The 14395-nt window shown below is 53.6% G+C and overlaps 1 protein-coding gene across 1 annotated transcript; it reads left to right on the top strand.

Annotated features, from left to right (window-relative positions):
• The first annotated feature begins 988 nt into the window (after positions 1–988).
• KRTCAP2 (keratinocyte associated protein 2) lies at positions 989–10062 on the top strand. Its single transcript, XM_073610368.1, has 5 exons — positions 989–1132; positions 7380–7534; positions 7994–8057; positions 9210–9276; positions 9895–10062. The coding sequence occupies exons 1-5, from the start codon at positions 1021–1023 to the stop codon at positions 10013–10015; spliced, it is 519 nt and encodes a 172-aa protein (XP_073466469.1). The 5' UTR covers positions 989–1020; the 3' UTR covers positions 10016–10062.
• The last annotated feature ends 4333 nt before the right edge of the window (positions 10063–14395 follow it).

Below are 14395 nucleotides of genomic sequence, written 5' to 3'. Positions count from 1 at the left end.
AGGACAGAGGGGAGGATTGGGGTATAATAGAAGGACAGAGGGGAGGATTGGGGTATAATAGAAGGACAGAGGGGAGGATTGGGGTATAATAGAAGGACAGAGGGAGGATTGGGGTATAATAGAAGGACAGAGGGGGAGGATTGGGGTATAATAGAAGGACAGAGGGGGGGATTGGGGTATAATAGAAGGACAGAGGGGGGATTGGGGTATAATAGAAGGACAGAGGGGAGGATTGGGGTATAATAGAAGGACAGAGGGAGGATTGGGGTATAATAGAAGGACAGAGGGGGGATTGGGGTATAATAGAAGGACAGAGGGAGGATTGGGGTATAATAGAAGGACAGAGGGGGGATTGGGGTATAATAGAAGGACAGAGGGGGGGATTGGGGTATAATAGAAGGACAGAGGGAGGATTGGGGTATAATAGAAGGACAGAGGGAGGATTGGGGTATAATAGAAGGACAGAGGGAGGATTGGGGTATAATAGAAGGACAGAGGGAGGATTGGGGTATAATAGAAGGACAGAGGGAGGATTGGGGTATAATAGAAGGACAGAGGAGGGATTGGGGTATAATAGAAGGACAGAGGGGAGGATTGGGGTATAATAGAAGGACAGAGGGAGGATTGGGGTATAATAGAAGGACAGAGGGGGGGATTGGGGTATAATAGAAGGACAGAGGGGGGATTGGGGTATAATAGAAGGACAGAGGGAGGATTGGGGTATAATAGAAGGACAGAGGGGGGGATTGGGGTATAATAGAAGGACAGAGGGGGGATTGGGGTGTATTGGGGGTATAATGAGAAGGTATTGGATTATGTTGAGTGTTTAAGTTAGAATTAGGTAGTATTTGGGGTATTTGGTTAGAATTGGGGTGTACTGGGGTACAATGTAGGAATTGCGGGCTATATGGATATAATGGAGGGATTGGATGGTGTGTAGATGGGGTGTATATACTGTATACAGTGATGTGTGGGCGGGGTGTAGTACTGACCTCCGGCCGCTCGGTGTCGCTGTGTGGAATGCAGGCGGCGGGGTGTAGTGGGCGGGGTCGGTGTGGAGTAGTAGGCGGGGTTGGCGGAGTGCTGAGGTGTCCCGGGTGTCGGAGTCGGTCGGTGGAGATCACAGTGATGGGTGAGGATGGTGTCTGTGGTGTGATCGGTGTGTGGAGGAGGGGGGATGGGAGTTATGGGGTGTCCCCAGTCATAGATTGGATGATGTATTTCCTGTACAATGGATGTGGGGGGTCCTTTTAGGAGTACAGCTCCCCCTCCCCCCCCCCCCCCCCCCCCCTGATAGATGTGTATGGATTATAGATCGGATATTGGATGGGAGGATTGATCTCACACTTTAGTTTTCCATGTTGGAAGGAGTAATGGAGGGTTAGACCCCCTGTCTGTGTCCCCATTGGGGAGATATCCCCTCACTTCCGGTTTCAGAGACACAACAGGAAGTGATGGGATCAGATTTTCCCGCCATGTGTTCCTACACCCGGCACTTCTCCACTGTGAGGATACAGTCAGAAGGCGTCAGCGGCCATCTTGTTACACCCACCGGAGTCTGGCATGTCCCGATTATTTTTACCCCTGATCTCGGCTTATATGGTGAAATTCGGTGTTCAGAAATCCGTCTCGTTGTTTAGATGTTGAATTTTGAAGGCGGCGGTGAACCTTCTGATCTCACAGGTTTGATAATCGGACAGAACACAGCTGCTTTTATTATTCAACATCCAATCAGTCTGACGGATTTCTGAACACTGAATTTCACAATATAAGCCGAGATTAGTGGTAAAATAAAGGGTGACATGCCAGACTCCGGTGGGTGCAAAAAGATGTCCGCTTGGCGACTTCAAACTGTAAGCTTACTGCGGTGTGCGGGTGTACCAAGATGGCTGTGACGGAATGTCATTTACATTACAAGATTTGACGGGTTGCCTAATCTGACAGAACACCAACGGTAGGAAGGGGTGGAGGCCATGTCTGTACCGTGTATGGAACCTGCTGCATTATCTGTACCGTGTATGGAACCTGCTGCAGCGTCTGTACCGTGTATGGGACCTGCGGCAGCGTCTGTACCGTGTATGGGACCTGCGGCAGCGTCTGTACCGTGTATGGAACCTGCTGCAGCGTCTGTACCGTGTATGGGACCTGCTGTATTATCTGTACCGTGTATGGAACCTGCGGCAGCGTCTGTACCGTGTATGGGACCTGCTGTATTATCTGTACCGTGTATGGAACCTGCTGTATTATCTGTACCGTGTATGGAACCTGCTGCAGCGTCTGTACCGTGTATGGAACCTGCTGCAGCGTCTGTACCGTGTATGGAACCTGCTGCAGCGTCTGTACCGTGTATGGGACCTGCGGCAGCGTCTGTACCGTGTATGGGACCTGCTGTATTATCTGTACCGTGTATGGAACCTGCTGCAGCGTCTGTACCGTGTATGGAACCTGCTGCAGCGTCTGTACCGTGTATGGAACCTGCTGCAGCGTCTGTACCGTGTATGGGACCTGCGGCAGCGTCTGTACCGTGTATGGGACCTGCGGCAGCGTCTGTACCGTGTATGGAACCTGCTGCAGCGTCTGTACCGTGTATGGGACCTGCTGTATTATCTGTACCGTGTATGGAACCTGCGGCAGCGTCTGTACCGTGTATGGGACCTGCGGCAGTGTCTGTACCGTGTATGGAACCTGCTGCATTATATGTACCGTGTATGGAACCTGCTGCATTATATGTACCGTGTATGGAACCTGCTGCATTATATGTACCGTGTATGGAACCTGCTGCATTATCTGTACCGTGTATGGAACCTGCTGCATTATATGTACCGTGTATGGAACCTGCTGCATTATATGTACCGTGTATGGAACCTGCGGCAGCGTCTGTACCGTGTATGGAACCTGCGGCAGTGTCTGTACCGTGTATGGGACCTGCTGTATTATCTGTACCGTGTATGGGACCTGCTGCAGCGTCTGTACCGTGTATGGAACCTGCTGCAGCGTCTGTACCGTGTATGGAACCTGCGGCAGTGTCTGTACCGTGTATGGGACCTGCTGTATTATCTGTACCGTGTATGGGACCTGCTGTATTATCTGTACCGTGTATGGGACCTGCTGCAGCGTCTGTACCGTGTATGGAACCTGCTGCAGCGTCTGTACCGTGTATGGGACCTGCGGCAGCGTCTGTACCGTGTATGGGACCTGCGGCAGCGTCTGTACCGTGTATGGAACCTGCTGTATTATCTGTACCGTGTATGGGACCTGCTGCAGCGTCTGTACCGTGTTTGGGACCTGCTGCAGCGTCTGTACCGTGTATGGGACCTGCGGCAGCGTCTGTACCGTGTATGGGACCTGCGGCAGCGTCTGTACCGTGTATGGGACCTGCGGCAGCGTCTGTACCGTGTATGGAACCTGCTGCAGCGTCTGTACCGTGTATGGAACCTGCTGTATTATCTGTACCGTGTATGGAACCTGCTGCAGCGTCTGTACCGTGTATGGGACCTGCGGCAGCGTCTGTACCGTGTATGGGACCTGCGGCAGCGTCTGTACCGTGTATGGGACCTGCGGCAGCGTCTGTACCGTGTATGGGACCTGCGGCAGCGTCTGTACCGTGTATGGGACCTGCGGCAGCGTCTGTACCGTGTATGGGACCTGCGGCAGCGTCTGTACCGTGTATGGGACCTGCGGCATTATCTGTACCGTGTATGGAACCTGCTGCAGCGTCTGTACCGTGTATGGGACCTGCGGCAGCGTCTGTACCGTGTATGGGACCTGCGGCATTATCTGTACCGTGTATGGGACCTGCGGCAGCGTCTGTACCGTGTATGGGACCTGCGGCAGCGTCTGTACCGTGTATGGAACCTGCGGCAGCGTCTGTACCGTGTATGGGACCTGCGGCAGCGTCTGTACCGTGTATGGGACCTGCTGCAGCATCTGTACCGTGTATGGAACCTGCGGCAGCGTCTGTACCGTGTATGGGACCTGCTGTATTATCTGTACCGTGTATGGGACCTGCGGCAGCGTCTGTACCGTGTATGGGACCTGCTGCAGCGTCTGTACCGTGTATGGGACCTGCGGCAGCGTCTGTACCGTGTATGGGACCTGCGGCAGCGTCTGTACCGTGTATGGGACCTGCGGCAGCGTCTGTACCGTGTTTGGGACCTGCGGCAGCGTCTGTACCGTGTATGGAACCTGCGGCAGCGTCTGTACCGTGTATGGGACCTGCGGCAGCGTCTGTACCGTGTTTGGGACCTGCTGCATTATCTGTACCGTGTATGGGACCTGCTGCAGAGTCTGTACCGTGTATGGGACCTGCGGCAGCGTCTGTACCGTGTATGGGACCTGCTGCAGCGTCTGTACCGTGTTTGGGACCTGCTGCAGCGTCTGTACCGTGTATGGAACCTGCGGCAGCGTCTGTACCGTGTATGGAACCTGCTGCAGCGTCTGTACCGTGTATGGAACCTGCAGCAGCGTCTGTACCGTGTATGGGACCTGCGGCAGCGTCTGTACCGTGTATGGAACCTGCGGCAGCGTCTGTACCGTGTATGGGACCTGCTGCAGCGTCTGTACCGTGTATGGAACCTGCTGTATTATCTGTACCGTGTATGGAACCTGCTGCAGCGTCTGTACCGTGTATGGGACCTGCTGCAGCGTCTGTACCGTGTTTGGGACCTGCTGCAGCGTCTGTACCGTGTATGGAACCTGCGGCAGCGTCTGTACCGTGTATGGAACCTGCTGCAGCGTCTGTACCGTGTATGGGACCTGCAGCAGCGTCTGTACCGTGTATGGGACCTGCGGCAGCGTCTGTACCGTGTATGGAACCTGCGGCAGCGTCTGTACCGTGTATGGGACCTGCTGCAGCGTCTGTACCGTGTATGGAACCTGCTGTATTATCTGTACCGTGTATGGAACCTGCTGCAGCGTCTGTACCGTGTTTGGGACCTGCGGCAGCGTCTGTACCGTGTATGGAACCTGCTGCATTATCTGTACCGTGTATGGAACCTGCTGCAGCGTCTGTACCGTGTATGGAACCTGCGGCAGCGTCTGTACCGTGTATGGGACCTGCGGCAGCGTCTGTACCGTGTATGGGACCTGCGGCAGCGTCTGTACCGTGTATGGGACCTGCGGCAGCGTCTGTACCGTGTATGGGACCTGCTGCAGCGTCTGTACCGTGTATGGGACCTGCTGCAGCGTCTGTACCGTGTATGGAACCTGCTGCAGCGTCTGTACCGTGTATGGAACCTGCGGCAGCGTCTGTACCGTGTATGGGACCTGCTGTATTATCTGTACCGTGTATGGAACCTGCTGCAGCGTCTGTACCGTGTATGGAACCTGCTGTATTATCTGTACCGTGTATGGAACCTGCTGCAGCGTCTGTACCGTGTATGGAACCTGCGGCAGCGTCTGTACCGTGTATGGAACCTGCTGTATTATCTGTACCGTGTATGGAACCTGCTGTATTATCTGTACCGTGTATGGAACCTGCTGCAGCGTCTGTACCGTGTATGGAACCTGCGGCAGCGTCTGTACCGTGTATGGAACCTGCTGTATTATCTGTACCGTGTATGGGACCTGTGGCAGCGTCTGTACCGTGTATGGGACCTGTGGCAGCGTCTGTACCGTGTATGGAACCTGCGGCAGCGTCTGTACCGTGTATGGAACCTGCTGTATTATCTGTACCGTGTATGGAACCTGCTGCAGCGTCTGTACCGTGTATGGAACCTGCTGCAGCATCTGTACCGTGTATGGAACCTGCTGTATTATCTGTACCGTGTATGGAACCTGCTGCAGCGTCTGTACCGTGTATGGAACCTGCGGCAGCGTCTGTACCGTGTATGGGACCTGCGGCAGCGTCTGTACCGTGTATGGGACCTGCGGCAGCGTCTGTACCGTGTATGGGACCTGCGGCAGCGTCTGTACCGTGTATGGAACCTGCTGTATTATCTGTACCGTGTATGGAACCTGCGGCAGCGTCTGTACCGTGTATGGAACCTGCGGCAGCGTCTGTACCGTGTATGGGACCTGCGGCAGCGTCTGTACCGTGTATGGGACCTGCGGCAGCGTCTGTACCGTGTATGGGACCTGCGGCAGCGTCTGTACCGTGTATGGGACCTGCGGCAGCGTCTGTACCGTGTATGGGACCTGCGGCAGCGTCTGTACCGTGTATGGGACCTGCGGCAGCGTCTGTACCATGTATGGAACCTGCTGTATTATCTGTACCGTGTATGGAACCTGCGGCAGCGTCTGTACCGTGTATGGGACCTGCTGCAGCGTCTGTACCGTGTATGGAACCTGCTGCAGCGTCTGTACCGTGTATGGGACCTGCTGTATTATCTGTACCGTGTATGGAACCTGCTGTATTATCTGTACCGTGTATGGAACCTGCTGTATTATCTGTACCGTGTATGGAACCTGCGGCAGCGTCTGTACCGTGTATGGGACCTGCTGCAGCGTCTGTACCGTGTATGGAACCTGCTGCAGCGTCTGTACCGTGTATGGGACCTGCTGTATTATCTGTACCGTGTATGGAACCTGCTGTATTATCTGTACCGTGTATGGAACCTGCTGCAGCGTCTGTACCGTGTATGGAACCTGCGGCAGCGTCTGTACCGTGTATGGAACCTGCTGTATTATCTGTACCGTGTATGGAACCTGCTGTATTATCTGTACCGTGTATGGAACCTGCGGCAGCGTCTGTACCGTGTATGGGACCTGCTGTATTATCTGTACCGTGTATGGAACCTGCTGCAGCGTCTGTACCGTGTATGGAACCTGCGGCAGCGTCTGTACCGTGTATGGAACCTGCTGCAGCGTCTGTACCGTGTATGGAACCTGCTGCAGCGTCTGTACCGTGTATGGAACCTGCTGCAAGAATAGATGCATTGATGAAGAGATGGGTGATGGGTCTCGCCCCTCCATACAGTACAGCCATCACCTCCATCTCTTTTCTTCATAAATAATGATGAGTGAGAGAGATGAACACAGAGCTGTGATTGGCTCTCAACTCAACTCTGCACTGATTGGTGGATGATGGAGCTCAGACATTGCGGTGTGTATGATAGAGCCGTCCTCATAGTGTGATCTCCCCTCCACATATAGGACACACCCCCTCCTATACACTGTACTGACATGTGACTCGCCCGCATCCTCCACCACATACATGTCTGGGGGTGTGGTCTCATCTCTGGTCACATGACTTCATCGGGTGTGGGAGGAGCCATCGTTCTCATCACGCTCTGTTCCATCCCCTCCCCCCAACGTGGAGGAGGAGTCAGGTAGCATCACATGATGAGGAATCTGCATCTTTGTGTCAATGGATGGGGATCAGCCCCATATGTGCTGTAATTGGCTGGTTGTGATGATGTCATCTCTCTGTCTCCCTCTAGCGGTCAATACGGGGATCTCTCTGGCGCTCTCCTCGTTGGTGGCGTTGTTGCTCTTCGCCGGGATGCAGATGTTCAGCCGTCAGTTGGCGTCCTCGGAGTGGCTGACCATCCTGGGAGGAATGCTTGGCTCCGGAATCTTCTTCTTCTCCCTCACCGTATCCTTCCACTATGACAGGCAATGGGAGGGGCCTATCGTTCCACTATGACAGGCAATGGGAGGGGCCTATCGTTCCACTATGACAGGCAATGGGAGGGGCCTATCGTTCCACTATGACAGGCAATGGGAGGGGCCTCTCCAGCACAGGGGTAATATTACAGGAAGACTCTAAATCGTGATGACATCCTGGGGATAAATGAGACCCCCTACCTCAGAGGCCCCCAAATGTATATAGTCCCCCTCCCCCCACATTGTACATAGTCCCCCCTCCCCCCACAATGTACACAGTCCTCCCTCCCCCTCCCCCACATTGTACATAGTCCCCCCTCCCCCCACAATGTACACAGTCCTCCCTCCCCCTCCCCCCACATTGTACATAGTCCCCCCCCCCTCCCCCCACAATGTAGGATTTGTGTGATCTGTTTGTAGGCGGAGTTCTCCTTAACTCACATCTCAGGCCTTCAATAACCTGGAGAGCCTCATATTCGGAAAAGGCTTTCAGGCCAAAGTGTTCCCGGAAGGTGAGTACCGCCCCTTATGGTGTCCCCGGGGGAGGGATAGTACCGCCCCTTATGGTGTCCCCGGGGGAGGGATAGTACCGCCCCTTATGGTGTCCCCGGGGGAGGGAGAGTACCGCCCCTTATGGTGTCCCCGGGGGAGGGATAGTACCGCCCCTTATGGTGTCCCCGGGGGAGGGATAGTACCGCCCCTTATGGTGTCCCCGGGGGAGGGATAGTACCGCCCCTTATGGTGTCCCCGGGGGAGGGATAGTACCGCCCCTTATGGTGTCCCCGGGGGAGGGATAGTACCGCCCCCCTTATGGTGTCCCCGGAGGAGGGATAGTACCGCCCCCCTTATGGTGTCCCCGGGGGAGGGATAGTACCGCCCCCTTTATGGTGTCCCGGGGGAGGGATAGTACCTGCCCCCTTTATGGTGTCCCGGGGGAGGGATAGTACCGCCCCCTTTATGGTGTCCCGGGGGAGGGATAGTACCGCCCCCCTTATGGTGTCCCCGGGGGAGGGATAGTACCGCCCCCCTTATGGTGTCCCCGGGGGAGGGATAGTACCGCCCCCCTTATGGTGTCCCCGGGGGAGGGATAGTACCGCCCCTTATGGTGTCATCAGGAAGGGTAAGTGCCACCACTTCATGGTTTTTCTGAGGAGTGGGGGGGCGTGTCCCCAGGAGGGCTGAGTCTCCATGGGGGAGGGGCGTGTCCCCGGGAGGGCTGAGTCTCCATGGGGGAGGGGCGTGTCCCCGGGAGGGCTGAGTCTCCATGGGGGAGGGGCGTGTCCCCGGGAGGGCTGAGTCTCCATGGGGGGGGGGGGCGTGTCCCCGGGAGGGCTGAGTCTCCATGGGGGAGGGGCGTGTCCCCGGGAGGGCTGAGTCTCCATGGGGGGGGGCGTGTCCCCGGGAGGGCTGAGTCTCCATGGGGGGGGGCGTGTCCCCGGGAGGGCTGAGTCTCCATGGGGGGGGGGCGTGTCCCCGGGAGGGCTGAGTCTCCATGGGGGGGGGGGCGTGTCCCCGGGAGGGCTGAGTCTCCATGGGGGGGGGGGCGTGTCCCCGGGAGGGCTGAGTCTCCATGGGGGAGGGGCGTGTCCCCGGGAGGGCTGAGTCTCCATGGGGGAGGGGCGGGTGATGGGATTGTCATGCTGATCCTCTGGTTTCTCTTCCAGTCCTCGTCTGTCTCTTCATCGCTCTCTTTGCCTCCGGATTGGTCCATCGAGTTTGTGTCACCACATGGTGAGTACCAGAGCCCCGCCCCCTTCATGGGGGGGGGGATATTTCCTGCACACCGCTGACTTCCTGTCAGTAGTTTGGGGCGGGGGGGTTTATTGTCTGTGTCCCCACTGGGGAGATTCGCCCTCTCGTTATTCTGGTGTCACCCGAGACTGACAGTGGAGGAATCTTCCAATGGGGACACTTTTTCTGATGTAATTCCCCCCCCTCCCCACTTCCTGTTGTGTCTCCGGGACAGGAAGTAAAGGGAAATCCTCCCAGGGGGGACATGGAGGAAGATAAAACCTGACAGACATTGTACTGTTCCCCTCGCCATCCAAAGCTAACTCCGCCCACATTCCAATCTGATTGGACAATCTCCAGTAGATTTACATTATTATGTATGCGGAGTCCCGCCTTAACAAATGGTTCTACATCCCGCCCAGAGTGTAGAGATTGTCCAATCGGATTGTCCACTCCCTGCATGCTCTAAGCTCCTCCCTCTACACTGCATGTACACCTCACTCCTGATTGGCTGAGCGCAGAGAGGGGGAGGGCTTTCCTTCAGGATAAGTTAAAGGTTGATTTATAATTGGCTGGCTGTTGCTTTCAATAACCACGCCCCCTCTTCTCCCTCCTCAGCTTCATCTTCTCTGTGGTGGATCTCTACTACGTCAACAAGATCTCCTCCGGCATTTACCAGGCGGTGACCCCGGCGGTGACCCCGGGGAAGGTGGTGGGGAAGAGCAAGAAGAGATCCTGACCTCGCCCCTCCCCCCCGAGTCTGTGAATAAAGTGCCGTGTCTACAACTCTGTGTTCTGCCTGTTATTCCGGGTCATGGGACCGCCCATCCCGGGTCATGGGACCGCCCACCACCCATCCCGGGTCATGGGACCGCCCACCACCCATCCCGGGTCATGGGACCGCCCACCACCCATCCCGGGTCATGGGACCGCCCACCACCCATCCCGGGTCATGGGACCGCCCACCACACATCCCGGGTCATGGGACCGCCCACCACACATCCCGGGTCATGGGACCGCCCACCACACATCCCGGGTCATGGGACCGCCCACCACACATCCCGGGTCATGGGACCGCCCATCACACATCCCGGGTCATGGGACCGCCCATCCCGGGTCATGGGACCGCCCACCACACATCCCGGGTCATGGGACCGCCCATCCCGGCTCATGGGACCGCCCACCACACATCCCGGGTCATGGGACCGCCCATCCTGGGTCATGGGACCGCCCACCACACATCCCGGGTCATGGGACCGCCCATCACACATCCCGGGGCATGGGACCGCCCACCACACATCCCGGGTCATGGGACCGCCCATCACACATCCCGGGGCATGGGACCGCCCACCACACATCCCGGGTCATGGGACCGCCCATCCCGGGTCATGGGACCGCCCACCACACATCCCGGGTCATGGGACCGCCCATCCTGGGTCATGGGACCGCCCACCACACATCCCGGGTCATGGGACCGCCCATCACACATCCCGGGTCATGGGACCGCCCATCCCGGGTCATGGGACCGCCCACCACACATCCCGGGTCATGGGACCGCCCATCCCGGCTCATGGGACCGCCCACCACCCATCCCGGCTCATGGGACCGCCCACCACCCATCCCGGCTCATGGGACCGCCCACCACCCATCCCGGCTCATGGGACCGCCCACCACCCATCCCGGCTCATGGGACCGCCCACCACCCATCCCGGCTCATGGGACCGCCCACCACCCATCCCGGCTCATGGGACCGCCCACCACCCATCCCGGCTCATGGGACCGCCCACATTCAGTACTGCCCACATTACAGGTCATTGGACCGCCCACATTACAGGTCATTGGATCTCCCACTGGGGGTGTGATGGAGCTCATGAATAAATCTTGTGTGTTCCCCAAAACAGCCAATCAGAGACTTCCCTGGGCAGACAGCAGCTGGAACCTGATTGGCTGTTCTGGGCAGAGTAACCCCCTTATGTGTTGTGACCTTTCACCTCTGTGTGACTTCTAAGAATTTAAGCCTCCCCCTAGTTACCCCCCAATCCACCCCTCAGTACTTCTTCCTGACCCTCGGGGGCGGGGACAAATCTCCTCCATATTTATTCCTGTGATCTCCCTCTAGTGGTCACAACACGTTATATGTCCTCATTGATGGATATCAGACCCCAATACAACATGGTGACCACTAGAGGGAGCCGGAGATCATCCAGAATATACCACCACACCCCAATGTGTGACGATCGTCCATCGAATGTTTTATATACAGACCCCAATGTGTGACGATCGTCCATCGAATGTTTTATATACAGACCCCAATGTGTGACGATCGTCCATCGAATGTTTTATATACAGACCCCAATGTGTGACGATCGTCCATCGAATGTTTTATATACAGACCCCAATGTGTGACGATCGTCCATCGAATGTTTTATATACAGACCCCAATGTGTGACGATCGTCCATCGAATGTTTTATATACAGACCCCAATGTGTGACGATCGTCCATCGAATGTTTTATATACAGACCCCAATGTGTGACGATCGTCCATCGAATGTTTTATATACAGACCCCAATGTGTGTGACGATCGTCCATCGAATGTTTTATATACAGACCCCAATGTGTGTGACGATCGTCCATCGAATGTTTTATATACAGACCCCAATGTGTGACGATCGTCCATCGAATGTTTTATATACAGACCCCAATGTGTGACGATCGTCCATCGAATGTTTTATATACAGACCTCAATGTGTGACGATCGTCCATCGAATGTTTTATATACAGACCTCAATGTGTGTGACGATCGTCCATCGAATGTTTTATATACAGACCCCAATGTGTGACGATCGTCCATCGAATGTTTTATATACAGACCTCAATGTGTAACGATCGTCCATCGAATGTTTTATATACAGACCCCAATGTGTGACGATCGTCCATCGAATGTTTTATATACAGACCCCAATGTGTGACGATCGTCCATCGAATGTTTTATATACAGACCCCAATGTGTGTGACGATCGTCCATCGAATGTTTTATATACAAACCCCAATGTGTGTGACGATCGTCCATCGAATGTTTTATATACAGACCCCAATGTGTGACGATCGTCCATCGAATGTTTTATATACAGACCCCAATGTGTGACGATCGTCCATCGAATGTTTTATATACAGACCCCAATGTGTGACGATCGTCCATCGAATGTTTTATATACAGACCCCAATGTGTGTGACGATCGTCCATCGAATGTTTTATATACAGACCTCAATGTGTGTGACGATCGTCCATCGAATGTTTTATATACAGACCCCAATGTGTGTGACGATCGTCCATCGAATGTTTTATATACAGACCCCAATGTGTGACGATCGTCCATCGAATGTTTTATATACAGACCCCAATGTGTGACGATCGTCCATCGAATGTTTTATATACAGACCCCAATGTGTGACGATCGTCCATCGAATGTTTTATATACAGACCCCAATGTGTGACGATCGTCCATCGAATGTTTTATATACAGACCCCAATGTGTGACGATCGTCCATCGAATGTTTTATATACAGACCCCAATGTGTGTGACGATCGTCCATCGAATGTTTTATATACAGACCCCAATGTGTGTGACGATCGTCCATCGAATGTTTTATATACAGACCTCAATGTGTGTGACGATCGTCCATCGAATGTTTTATATACAGACCTCAATGTGTGTGACGATCGTCCATCGAATGTTTTATATACAGACCCCAATGTGTGTGACGATCGTCCATCGAATGTTTTATATACAGACCTCAATGTGTGACGATCGTCCATCGAATGTTTTATATACAGACCCCAATGTGTGACGATCGTCCATCGAATGTTTTATATACAGACCCCAATGTGTGACGATCGTCCATCGAATGTTTTATATACAGACCTCAATGTGTGTGACGATCGTCCATCGAATGTTTTATATACAGACCCCAATGTGTGACGATCGTCCATCGAATGTTTTATATACAGACCTCAATGTGTGACGATCGTCCATCGAATGTTTTATATACAGACCCCAATGTGTGACGATCGTCCATCGAATGTTTTATATACAGACCCCAATGTGTGACGATCGTCCATCGAATGTTTTATATACAGACCCCAATGTGTGTGACGATCGTCCATCGAATGTTTTATATACAGACCTCAATGTGTGACGATCGTCCATCGAATGTTTTATATACAGACCCCAATGTGTGACGATCGTCCATCGAATGTTTTATATACAGACCCCAATGTGTGTGACGATCGTCCATCGAATGTTTTATATACAGACCTCAATGTGTGACGATCGTCCATCGAATGTTTTATATACAGACCTCAATGTGTGACGATCGTCCATCGAATGTTTTATATACAGACCTCAATGTGTGTGACGATCGTCCATCGAATGTTTTATATACAGACCTCAATGTGTGAAGATCGTCCATCGAATGTTTTATATACAGACCTCAATGTGTGTGACGATCGTCCATCGAATGTTTTATATACAGACCTCAATGTGTGACGATCGTCCATCGAATGTTTTATATACAGACCCCAATGTGTGACGATCGTCCATCGAATGTTTTATATACAGACCCCAATGTGTGTGACGATCGTCCATCGAATGTTTTATATACAGACCTCAATGTGTGACGATCGTCCATCGAATGTTTTATATACAGACCTCAATGTGTGACGATCGTCCATCGAATGTTTTATATACAGACCCCAATGGTGTGACGATCGTCCATCGAATGTTTTATATACAGACCCCAATGTGTGACGATCGTCCATCGAATGTTTTATATACAGACCTCAATGTGTGACGATCGTCCATCGAATGTTTTATATACAGACCCCAATGTGTGTGACGATCGTCCATCGAATGTTTTATATACAGACCTCAATGTGTGACGATCGTCCATCGAATGTTTTATATACAGACCCCAATGTGTGACGATCGTCCATCGAATGTTTTATATACAGACCCCAATGTGTGTGACGATCGTCCATCGAATGTTTTATATACAGACCTCAATGTGTGACGATCGTCCATCGAATGTTTTATATACAGACCCCAATGTGTGACGAT

This window comes from Aquarana catesbeiana, linkage group LG13 (assembly GCF_042186555.1).
Source record: "Aquarana catesbeiana isolate 2022-GZ linkage group LG13, ASM4218655v1, whole genome shotgun sequence".
In the NCBI taxonomy this organism is placed as follows: Eukaryota; Metazoa; Chordata; class Amphibia; order Anura; family Ranidae; genus Aquarana; species Aquarana catesbeiana.
The sequence above is the reverse complement of the archived record's forward strand: the minus strand, read 5'-3'. Positions and strand labels throughout refer to the sequence as shown.